Source organism: Ursus americanus, chromosome 36 (assembly GCF_024610735.1).
Source record: "Ursus americanus isolate L20-20 chromosome 36, mUrsAme1.1.p, whole genome shotgun sequence".
Classification (NCBI taxonomy): domain Eukaryota; kingdom Metazoa; phylum Chordata; class Mammalia; order Carnivora; family Ursidae; genus Ursus; species Ursus americanus.
Genome location: NC_142162.1, coordinates 7,360,499 through 7,373,048, shown reverse-complemented (window position 1 = coordinate 7,373,048; position 12,550 = coordinate 7,360,499). Strand labels below are relative to the sequence as shown.

The following is a 12,550-nucleotide window of genomic DNA, read 5'->3' as shown; positions in this document are numbered from 1 at the left end:
TCATGGACATTTAGGTTCTCTCCATAGTATGGCTATTGTTGATAATGCTGCTATAATTATCACGGTGCATGTGCCCCTTCTATAACCCTTGTATCTTACTTAGTAGTGCAATTGCTGGATTGTAGGATAGTTCTGTTATTTAACTTTTTTAAGTTAAAAAGTTTTCCAGACTGGCTGCGCATTTGCATTCCCACCAACAGTGTAGGAGGGTTCCCCTTTCTCCACATCCTCACCAACACCTGTTGTTTCCTGTGTTGTTAACTTCAGCCATTCTGACAGGTGTGAGGTGATACCCCATTGTGGTTTTGATTTGCATTTCTCCAATGATGAGTGATGTTGAACTTCTTGTCATGTATCTGTTAGCTATCTGGATGTCTTTTTTGCAAAAGTGTCTATTCATGTCTTCTACCCATTTCTTAACTGGATTATTTGTTTTTTGGGTGTTGAGTTTGATAAGTCCTTTATAGATTTTGGATACTGACATTTATCAGATAAGTCGTTTACAGTTAACTTCTCCCATTCTGTAGGCTACCTGTTAGTTTTGTTGATTGTTTTCTTTGCTGTGCAAAAGCTTTTTATCTTGATGAAGTCCCAGTAGTACATTTTTGCTTTTGTCTCGCTTGTGTTTGGTGACATATTTAATAAGTTCCTGTGGCTGAGGTCAAAGAGGTTGCTGCCTATGTTCTCTTCTAGGATTTTGATGGTTTCCTGTCTCACATTTAGGTCTGTTCTCCATTTTGAATTTATTTTTGTGTGTGGTGTAAGAAAGTGGTCCAGTTTGATTCTTCTGCATGTTGCTATCCAGTTTTCCCAACACCACTTGTTGAAGAGACTTTTTTCCATTGGATATTCTTTCCTGCTTTGCCGAAGATCAGTTTACTGTTTAAAGATTTATTTATTTATTTTAGAGAGTGATTGGAGGGGGTGAGGAGGGGTAGAGGGAGAAGGAGAGAGAGAATCTCAATCAGACTCCCTGCTGAATGTGGCGCCCTGACACGGAGCTTAATCTCAGGACCCTGAGATCATGCCTGGGCTGAAGAGTTGGGTGCTTAACTGACCGAGCCACCCAGGCACCCCACTCCCATTGAGTTTTTAATTTCAGTGGTTTTCGTTTTAGAAACTCTTGAATGTTTTCCACATCCACCTGATGTGTCCCCCATATGCAATCAAGATAAAGTTATACTCCAAACCTCCTCAAAAACCTGAGGTTTTCATCTTCCTAGGGTGCTGCTTTTTCCTTACCCATATTTGGGGAGCTTCCCTGTTTCCCTGGGCAGGGAGGTTTTTGGTCCCACATTTCTTTGGTTTTTAGGTCTGTAAGAGAACCTGCTTTATAGAGGGAGCCTCGGGTCCACATTGCTACCTCCTGTGGCCTCAAGTCTTACTTCCTGTCCTCATAGCTCTTACTATGAGCTCTTTCTTCACATATCCCAGGGCTACTACAGATTTGGCACTAGCTCAAATGCTCTGGCACTCCACTTCCTTTGTGATTCCAGCATTAGGAGTTCAGAAGTTAAGCCAATTGTTTTTCCTGTTGTTAATTTATTCAGCATCTCTAGATGATTAAAACGAGGGTTTCAGTGTTGTCTGTTTTTCTGTCACTAAGTGTGTGACAGAAATTCTATGATTATATGTCTCTTGAGAAGAAGCATAAATTAGAGCATTCTAAGGCACTTGTGTTTTGAACCAGGTAGAAAATACGATAAGATGGAGGATACGCCGGGATGAGGAAGGAAATGAAATCAAAGAAAGCAATGCTCGAATCGTCAAGTGGTCAGATGGGAGGTAAGCCCAAAATGCCTTGAAGAACAGTGACATACCTAGAATGTGGCTAGGAAGGGTCAAACTTTAGAAGAAAACCTTATTTGGGGGATACCTCTTATTAAAGTGTTTCCATTGCTTGGTCTCTGGCATTTCATAGAAGACCTGAGAGAAATAAATAGGTAGTTGCAGGTTGGACGGGCTGGTGAAAGACATTATAAGTAGGCCCAAAATGTGGTCATCCTCTCCGGCCACAGCATAGTAGTTTGGAAATGTTAGACCAGCTCCCCTCCCCATTGCAAGCTGCTCACTGTAAGGTGACAAGTTGGAAAACTGAGTACCCGGCAGAGCATGCTTTCCTTCTCAACACGCTTTGTTTGTAAACATAAACATACAACATGTTTTACTCCGTGTAGGTCATTTCTCACATCATGCCACCTTTTTTCTTTCCTTCTGAACTCCGTGTAGGGAGAGAAAGTAGCTGTTGAATCACAAAGTAAAGTGAAGCGGTAGAACAAAGCTTTATGACTTTAATATGCAAAATGTTCCTTCTTTTCAGCATGTCGCTGCATTTAGGCAACGAAGTGTTTGATGTTTACAAAGCTCCACTCCAGGGAGATCACAACCATCTTTTTATCAGACAAGGTACTGGTCTACAGGGACAAGCCGTTTTTAAAACCAAACTCACATTCAGGTAACTATTATCAACTACTATTTTTATAGAAAAAGCAGTGACTATATTGTCCAAAATACTTGACTCCTGATTGACATAACCTTCTGTATAGTTCACCAGGGATCAAGGTCTGGTTTTCAGCTCTGAAGCTTCAAAGGCTGTTTTGTCAAGTGCACTAAAAGTTGCTGTTTCACAGGGAACCGGGTCATAATGAGAAAACTCACAAGAGACTGTTATGTGAGCTAGTGTTAATTTATTAATTCCAGTGATGTCTGTAACTGCCAGGGGGCCTAGAATACTTGCTGGTCAGTGTGTCTGTTTTTTTTTTTTTTTTAATAAAATTGACCTGGAGGACTTACTGGTAACTGGAGGTTGGTTGTGTGCATGCAATTAGAGGAAGGACAATGAGCTGGGTGTGAAGGCTGGGGTCATCCCATTCTTGAGGCTGCTGTACCCCGTACCTCTCCAGGGATGTGTCCCCCAGGCAGCCCAGGACACTGAGGTCAGCTGGTGAGAGCATTCCCCTTCTTTAGACTGGTAGGCACTACACTGAAATGTTGTGCTTTCCTTTTCTTTATTCGAAGCAGATCATCCTCCTTGGGTAATGTTTATCTTTAGAGAGGGCACAGCAATCTTGGTTATGACTTAGCTTTTCGAGAATTGTAGTGATCAGAAGTAGAGGTTTCAGAATCAGACCTATATGTCTGTCCCATTTCCCTTTGTGTGACCCTGTGCAGCTTTCTCAATCTCCGCCTCTCTTTCCTGATACGTAAAATACAGTAATTATAGCGTAGCTATGAGAGTGAATCATTTAACCCGTAAGTGTGAAGCACCTCGCTTGGCACTTTGTTTTCAGTAAATGCCCCTTGAGCCTGTGTATTTACTGATTCTGGAGGGCGCTTGTGCCTTGCAGAAACTTTTATTCCAGCTTTTGTTTTTTACTTTACTTGTAAGATAAGAATGTTCCAGTGAGCCACAGAATGAAGAAAGTTTGGAATCCCATCACCTAGTATATGCAGTGGAGTGTCCCCACCTATTTTTTTTTTTTTTTTGGAGAGTAGGAGATGATGTCTGGTCTCTTGTTTTTGTGCTGTTGATATGACTGGCTCACAGATGTATGTGGTAAACAGGCATTTGTGCTCATTTCCTGCAGACCTCACTCTACAGACAGTGCCACCCATAGAAAGATGACCCTGTCACTTGCAGATAGATGCTCAAAGACACAGAAGATTAGAATCTTACCAATGGCCGGTCGTGATCCTGAATGCCAGCGCACGGAAATGATTAAGGTATGTTGGCTAAGCTTTATCCTGGCATTTTTGGTACAGGCATACCTCAGAGAAACGGCAGGTTTGGTTCCAGGCCTCTGCAATAAAGTGAATATCGCAATAAAGTGAACCAAATTAATTTTTTTATTTCCCAGTACATGTAAAAGTTATGTTTACACCATAGTGTGCAGTAGCATTATGTCTAAAAGAAATGTATATACCTTAGTTTAAAACTTTATTGCTAACCATCATCTGAGCTTTTCAGTCGTAACCACTCATCACAGATCATCACAACAAATATAATAATGAAAAAGTTCGGAATATTGGAATAATTACCAAAATATGATACAGAAACACAGCAAATGATGCTGGAAAAATTATGCCTATGGACTTGGTTGGGGCAGGGTTGCCCCAAACTTTCAATTTGTTTAAAAAAAAAGAAAAAAAAAACAAAATATCTGCAAAAAAAAAAAATGAGGTATAGCTGTATGTTAAGAATAGCATTTTCCAAAACTTTGTTTCTCAACTCTTCTGACCCACCTTTGCTCGCGTGCGCCAGCGTGAACACAGAGCCGGATCAATTCCCGAAGCATTTGCCCAACAAGAGTGATGTAGTGATGGTCACAAACCAGACGCAAGGGCTCGGGTTTCTCACCAGGTCCTGACAGTTCAAGAACAAACTGGTGACTGAAGGGATCTGAACCTTGGTATAGAATTTCAAAGATGATTCAGTGAGCTATGTCTGGCTTAGAATCAATGTCAAAAATTAATAGAAATGCTAAAGATGTAGTCTAAAGTAGAAAAAAAGTAGACGAGAAGTTTGAGTGGGAACATGCCTAAGGAGAGTCGAGCAAAGGTCCATTTATAATGTTCGACCTGTTAGAGTTGCCACAACTGCCAGGTGGGCACAAACTCGTCCTGGGGCATGGTCCCTTAGTGATGGGACTGTATGCTTGTATTGACGCCATTGGCCTTTTGTGCAGCACTTGGCTTTAAGAAGCCGAATGCAGCCGAGTAGTTTCATCCTCTGAAACCTGCTAGGCCTCACGCATTGCCCTGCCTGCTTCATGGGATTCCGTTCCCCAGTGCACCAGGGCACAGTGAGGCGAAGACACTCCGGCTGCTTCAGGGCCTTTCTCACTGATCTCACTGTCGGACTCTTTTGATGGCCTGGCCCTGGGCCCCTGCTTTCTCTTCCTCCTTATATTTCATTCATGGAGGCAGGTTAACTAAACCAGATTCACAGCAGTGCCTAACCCAGTGGTGTGTAGGCGTATTGGCTTTGGAGCCTGACTCCTTGCTCCGTTTCCCCACCTTTTCTCCTCAAGCGAAGGTAGCTAGAGGAACCTTTAGACTCCGGTCTCAGCATTATCGGAAGAGTCCTCTGGACCACCTTAAACGATCCCCCAAGCCCTCCTCCACTTCCCCAGTTTCCATGGCAATGCATAAGGAATGGGCTAGTTTGTTCTTGATCCCAGTTGTACCAACAGTGATTTTTTTCCTCTATACTCTGCACAACCTTCATGAAAAATTTGCTGCATAGAATGTCTAGCAACATGGAGTTGTGTGCGGTAATACAGAGTAATTAAATGACGAATTCAAAGAAATGCCTTGATATCCCTGACCTCTCATGTTCTGTCTCTACCTTGTAAACGCTTGTGGATTGCCAGGCGGAGGAAGGGTGTGAATGGTCTGCTTTGGGGCTCAGGGAGCCTCCCCTACCAGCGCCACCTCCTCTGTCATCAGGGCCATGGGGAAGCTCTCTGGGGTGAGGGGCCCAGACAGGACTCTCTGGGCCCCGTCGTAGTTTGGTGGAGCCCGAGCAAGCCGGGTGTCTGTCTCAGGGCTTAGCAGAGACAGCCTCCCTCACGTGTCCACTGGGCCTGGCCGAGGTCCCTCAGGCTGGTTGCTGCTGTCTGGGCTCTGAGTGGCTGGCAGCACGGGGCACGCTGTGGCTCCCAAGGCCACGTGTGAGCCAGTTCTGATCGGGCCGTTAGCGCGAGGGAGCCTTCTGCCTCTTCAACCCGTGTTGCCTTCACACCTTAGAACGAAACTACACAAAGTGACCGCTGTGTGTGGTGACAGGTATGGAAGGGAGAGAACTGCAAAAATAGGTGTTATCCTGGGCTGGGCGTTTTCACGTTCTTTGTAGTAAAAGTAGTTAAAGTGGGCCGTAAACGAGTTCATTTTTTAAAGTTCAGTATTTTATTTGCTTCTTTACAGAAAGAAGAAGAACGTTTGAGGGCTTCTATTCGTAGGGAGTCTCAGCAGCGCCGAATGAGAGAGAAACAGCACCAGCGGGGGCTGAGTGCTAGTTACCTAGAACCTGATCGCTATGATGAGGAGGAGGAAGGCGAGGAGTCCATCAGCTTGGCTGCCATTAAAAACCGGTATAAGGGGGGCATTCGAGGTGAGTGTGCAGAAGTTCAATTTCACAATTTTGGGGTTCAGGAATTTATCTTTACATTTGGCCTGCTCTGAGTGCCCAGTCACTGGGTATTTTATTTTTTTCGAGACAGCAGGGTGGGGGGAGGGACAGGGAGAAGGAGAGAGAGAATCCTAACCAGGCTCCACACCCAGCACAGAGCCTGACCTGGGGCTCTATCTCACAACCCTGAGATCACGACCTGAGCCGAAATCAAGAGTTGGGCACTTAACCAACTGAGCCACCTGGGTGCCCCTGGACTTTTTAGTTTTGAGGAACCAGTGTAAATGAGTGATACATTTCAAGGGCTACTGAACTAGACATTGCAGAATTCTTCCAGGTGAGCCTGAAAGGGTGGGAACTGCTGTCTTGTTCTTATTGAGGGAACAGAACAGAGACTTTGAGAGGTGGAATAACTTGCCCAAAGTTGCGTAGTTGGTCAGTGGACAGTTCTTGAACCAGGGTCATCTGACTTTTGAGGCCTCTGTCTCAACCACAGCACTGCATCCAGGCATGTCCCCACAGCCCGCAGACTGAACCTGAGGTAGAAGGCTGCCTGGTCCCTGACTCAGTTCTGCCACTCTCTAGTTGGATGACTTTTAGAAAGTTACAATACCTACCTTCTGTTACCCCATCAGGAAAAAAAAACCCAAAAACCAACCTATTAATAATGACAGTACTTACAAAATGAGGTTGTTTTGAGAATTAAATGACGTAACACACGTAAAGTACTTTGCCCTGCACCTGGCACATATGAGTACTAAATAAACATAACCTAAAACCATCGTTCCTATTCTTACCAGTCATCAGCTTCAGGAAGTGACTTTATATCTGAATATTGTGTCCCCATCTGTAAAATGAAACTCCAGTCCTCCCTAGATTAACCTGATAGAGCTTTGGGAACCACTGAACAGCGTAAGGTATACCATGGGTGACCATGTAGCCTAGTTTTGTCCATATCGAGTGACAGATTTTCAGAACACTCAAGTTTCCCCTCTCTGCCATCCTATAAAAGTCCTTTCTCCTTTTCTTGCAGTGACTGCATCTGTTCTCGTGAGCTGTTACACCTTCTTGCCTACCTGTTATTTATTTTGGCACTACACTACAGAGACTATTATTTGGTTAGTGCTCATCTCCCACAGAAAAGAGGAACTGTGGAAATAAGCCACATAAAAATGGAATAAAAACAAAAAAATTGAGGATGCTGTTAGGGGGAGAGATATATAATATTCGGTTCACCAGAGATTAAAAACCTAACTGACAAGTTCATTAGTGTTCAGTTCAGTTCCAGGGAAGACTCTGGGTTCTCTTGCGAGAGGGTTGGTTAGAGGTCAGCTGTGCTTGATTCCGTCTTGAGTTCACCTGGGCTGGGGCGTCAGTGCAGACTGTTACTCATCTCCATCTCCTTTTGAGATGTCCATCTGGCAACAAATGGTCTTTACAGCACTGGGAAGCCACCTCTTGCCTTTATCAATGCTTATTTTGGAATTAACGGTTATCCCCATGAAAGAATGACTCTGGTGTCAGTAGCTTGTTCTGGAAGAGAAGTGGTGTTTGTGTCTTTAGTGACCTTGCACACAGCCTTTTAATACTTAAAACTGGTCAGATGAACCATTCTTGTATTTTGAGAGGATAAGTGCTTCACTTCAACATATGAAATCTTACATTTATTATTTATTTATTTATTTATTTTAGAGATTTTATTTATTTATGTGACAGAGAGACAGCCAGCGAGAGAGGGAACACAAGCAGGGGAAGTGGGAGAGGAAGAAGCAGGCTCCTAGCAGAGGAGCCTGACGTGGGGCTGGATCCCAGAACGCCAGGATCACGCCCTGAGCCAAAGGCAGACGCTTAATGACTGTGCCACCCAGGCGCCCCTACATTTATTTTTAAATAAAAAATTTTTTAATGATTTGTTTCTTGAAAAAAGAAAAAAAAGTACAGAAGGAACTAAAGATATTCATCAGAAGAAGAATCCAGAAATGAACAGATCACCCTCTTTGAAAGTTACTCACAAATCATTCCTTTGCTTTCAGAGGAACGAGCCAGAATCTATTCTTCAGACAGTGATGAGGGATCAGAAGAAGATAAGGCTCAAAGATTACTCAAAGCGAAGAAACTGACCAGTGATGAGGTAAAACCAGATGTATTCAATGCTAGGGGTTTACCCTGTGTCCTCGGGTCCACTCCTGGAATGAAGAGTGGCTCCCAGCCCAGGAGCACAGACAGATGTCTGTGGGCCTCACTGAAAGTCAGTGAGGTCAACGCAGTGACAGGACGAGGAGCGGCCGGAGGAGGGTCTGACCCCTGTGCTCAGGCGGGTGTTGGAAGGCTGCTCAGAGGAGACCTCTCTCGGGTGTGGAAGACAGTGTTAGCTTGCAGGACACACGGGCCTGGTGGGCGTCCTAGGGGGATGGAAGGGCCTGTGAGAAAAAGTGCGGGGCCCTGAGCTACCAAGGCTTTACTAGAAACTAGAAATCATTCAGTGTGGGTAGATCAGGTGATTTATGTCTTCTCTCTTTCTTTTGTTTTTATTTTCAATATTTTTTTAAATTATAGAAACAATTCTTATGGCAGAAAACCCTTTTTTTTTCTTTAGATGAAATAGTATTTGAATAATATTGAGTAATTCAATAAATTAAAATTCTGTCAAAATAATATATAATTTCAAAGTAATTTAAAAATATTTTAACTTAATTTTCGACAGTATCCTTTCCAAATGATAAGAGTACAGGTGCTGAGAAATGTTAAGTCTTTTTTTGTGTGATGTGATTGACATGCAACATTAGTTTTAGGTGTACAATATAATGATTCAATCAGTAATTGTATATATTGCATAATGATCACCATAGTAAGTCTAGTTAACATTCATCACAGATAGTTACAAACTTTTTTCTTGTGGTAAGAACTTTTAAGGTCCTTTTAAGGTCTATGCTATTAGCAACTTTCAAATATTCAATACTGTATTTTTAGCTATAGCCACCATCCTGTACCTTACACCCCCAGGACTTCTTTTAGTTGAGTCTTTTTAGATCTTTCTTTGTCTTTGGTGTTCTTGAGTTGTACTGTGATATCTCTTTGGTATTTCCTTTTATTTTTCTGACTGGGATTTGTTCCTGAATGTGAATTCATCATCAGTTCTGAAAATTTCTCAGTCGTCAGTTTTTTAGATATTACTTCTGTTCTTTCTGTCCTTTCTTTATGAAACTGATTAAATGTTATTCCTGTTCCCTGTTTTTCCTTCTCAGTCCTCTACAACTCTCAGACTTTCGTATCTCCCTTGTCTTGGTCTCTGCATTCTGTGATACTTCTTTAGAGCCTTTTTCTCGCTCACTGCCCCTGTCTTCCGCTGTGTCTCATGTTGTCCATCTGTCATTGAATTTTTATTTCGATCGTTTTAGTTTTCATCTGTAGAGGTTTAGTTTCTTAAATTGGCCATTTAAAAAATGTTTAGTTGTAGCTGCTTTTTCAAAATGGTCATTTTAAAAACTCCTTCCCTTAACTCCTATTTCCAATTTCTCCTTTTTGTCTTTAAGTGTTTTAAACCTGTGTATGTGTAGTCTTTTACGTCAGATAATTCCAGTGTCTGAAATCTTCACATGTGTGATTTTACTGCCCATTTACTGGCCGTTTCTTGATGACTTATTTCTCTGTGTGTCCTGGGATTAAATGATTGATTTACTTATTAGCTCAGATCAATGGGAGTTTTTGAGGTGTCTAGATTGATGCGTTCCTATAAAGATGATTTATATTTGCCTCTGCCAGGTGTGTTGGGTATCAGCCACCTTTATCACTTTATTTATTTGTTTATTTACTTACTTACTTACGAGAGGTGGGGGGAGTGGAGAGGGAGAAAGAGAACCTCAGGCAGGCTCCACACCCAGCACAGAGCCCAAGGCAGGGCTTGATCCCACAACCCTGAGATCATGACCTGAACCATAATCAAGAGTCAGATACTTAACCTAATGAGCCATCCAGGCCCCCCAGCCACCTGGGATCACTTTAAAGTATATTCTTGGAATGAGGTCTTTTTGGATTACCTGGAAGAATTCTGACTTGAGGTTATGAATTTTCCCAGAATTAATTAATTTTTTTCTGTTTTATAATGATGACAGATATTCTGTGATCCAATCAGTGGCTTTAACTCTCATTCTGTGAAAGCAGCTTTCTCATACTACTTGGTTCTTGGTTATTTTTTTTTTCTCCAAAATCCTGTTCATTCTTCAAAGAATTCAATTATACATAAACTTGTATATGTGAGAAAATCGAGAATGCCAACTTTTTGTTTTTGTTTTTTGTTTTTTTAAGATTTTATTTATTTATGTGACAGACAGCCAGCGAGAGAGGGAACACAGCAGGGGAGTGGGAGAGGAAGAAGCAGGCTCCCATCAGAGGAGCCCGATGTGGGACTCGATCCCGGAATGCCGGGATCACGCCCTGAGCCGAAGGCAGACACTTAACGACTGCGCTACCCAGGCGCCCCCCAACTTTTTGTTTTAAGTCGAAGTGTAGTTGACCCACCTCAAGTGTATATTACAGTGATTCAGCCACTTTCTACGTTATGCTTTGCTCATACAAACTCGCTCATGGCAAATGACAGCTCACTAGCCTGCCAGCCATTTTTTAAATAAAGTTTTGTTGGAAACCAGACATGCATATTCATTTATGTATTGTCTATGAATATTTTTTGCTACAATCATGGAGTCGAGTAGTTATCACAGGAACCATGTGTCTTACCAAAGCCTAAGACGTTTATTATCTGGTCCTTTACCAAAGAAATTCACTGACTGCTGCCTCAAAGAAGTGGGCCTGGACTTATTTCTGGTTTGCCTTTATACTTAAGATGTAGTCATTGGGGTCTGCTATTAATCTCCAACTGGCGTTTGTCTCCTGTCCTCGGCACCTGCGGGGCATAAAAGCCACAGCTGATGTTTACAGTTTGGTAAAGGTCTTCAGGGAGAAAGCCTGCTTTAGTGCTCTACTTGCCTGTTGGTTTCACTGAATTTTTGGCCTCTGATTATGCCTCATTTTCTTGCTATCGCTTTGATTTGTTTATATTTTCCCTCCAGGAGGGAGGGATTATTTTGTCACATTGAAGGAAATAGATGTTGCGTTTCTGTTATCCATGGTTTAAATGTATTTTGATCATTTCGGTTTTCTGTGAACCAGAAACTGCTGTGAGGCTCTTACGTGAAGCAGAATTCTGTGCTGCATTACTGTTTGTCAGTCACAGCCTGTCATATTTCCCAGTCATTGTTTGAAGTGGCATGCTATGGAAGATAACTAGACAGAACTTGTCAAATTATTCTGCAACATGTTTGTTTTAAATTATATAGAAAGCATCTTAATGATGGTTTTACAGTGTGTTGCGCTGTTGGCAAACGGGAATCTTCATCTAAGCAGATGCTATTTTATTTCTTGGCAAGGAGAAACTGTGGATGAAAATTAAGATTTGCCATGGAACTTCTGTTTATCTCTAGTATTTTCAGAAATGAGATTTTTAAACGTGATCCATCAAATAGCCTTCTTCTAGGCTGGGAAAACCTGTAACTGCCTGACCTACAAATGCCTCTTGTGAATACCTCCTAGCTGTCTATTATGGGAACTACCCTCTATCTTCCTCTCCCAAATACTCTGGTACGTCTTCCTCGTCCCTTCCCTTCCCCTTTCATGACACCAGAAAAATCTTCTGCCTGGACCTCCCGTCCCCTGGTCACTTTCTTCTCACTACTCAAGTCCTGGCTGTGGGTTGCAGTGGGAGAGAGAAGGTAAGGGGTCACACCTGCTCCAGGTCCCTCTCCCTGTTTGTACACTAAGCCCCATTCAAACGCTATGAGCCTGGGTGAGATGGACGGGAGCTTGCAGATTCTAAGTTCCCAGAGAACTACTATTATCAGCAGAGCTTTCTGTAATATAGGGGGAAAGGGCATGAGTCTAGATTATAATGAACCGGATTATTGGATCATGGCCACTTGTATGGCCTTGATCAAGTCATCTCACATTTCTGTGTCTGTTCCCTCACCCTCATCTCTTCAATGGCATTTATGCTTGCTGCTTTCAGAGTTGTTGCATGATAATAAATGACAGATACAGAAGTGGGTAGCACAGTGGCATGTGGTATCTGAACAGGAAATGCTAGCTTCCCTTCCCCAACAGGGTCTAAGCTACAAAAAAGAAAAGTAGCTTTTTTATCCTCCCTTATTTTTGTAAGCGGTAAACTTTAGGAAACCTATATAACTTGAAAGGTAGAAAAATGGGTAAGAGGAGAAACTGTGGAAAAAGGAAAGACCCAAGTAGAAAGAAACAAGAAGAAAATGGAAAGGAAAGGATCATGGCCAGTCCTCAGCTTTCTTAGATGGAGCAGGTGACCTGCTGAGAAGGATTAGTTAGAAGGTGGTACCCAGTGGTCTGGTTCCTCTCCCA

At 42.6% G+C, this 12,550-nt stretch overlaps 1 protein-coding gene across 2 annotated transcripts in view; it reads left to right on the top strand.

Moving 5' to 3' along the window:
* Positions 1-12,550, top strand: part of LEO1 (LEO1 component of Paf1/RNA polymerase II complex) — a 38,372-nt gene that overhangs the window by 22,133 nt on the left and 3,689 nt on the right. Inside the window, exons 7-11 of one of the 2 annotated variants that reach the window (XM_045812107.2) lie at positions 1,691-1,785; positions 2,321-2,455; positions 3,588-3,723; positions 5,926-6,112; positions 8,164-8,261. In XM_045812107.2, the coding sequence (XP_045668063.1) occupies positions 1,691-1,785; positions 2,321-2,455; positions 3,588-3,723; positions 5,926-6,112; positions 8,164-8,261 (651 nt within the window). The other variant, XM_087859166.1, reaches the window with a different exon arrangement.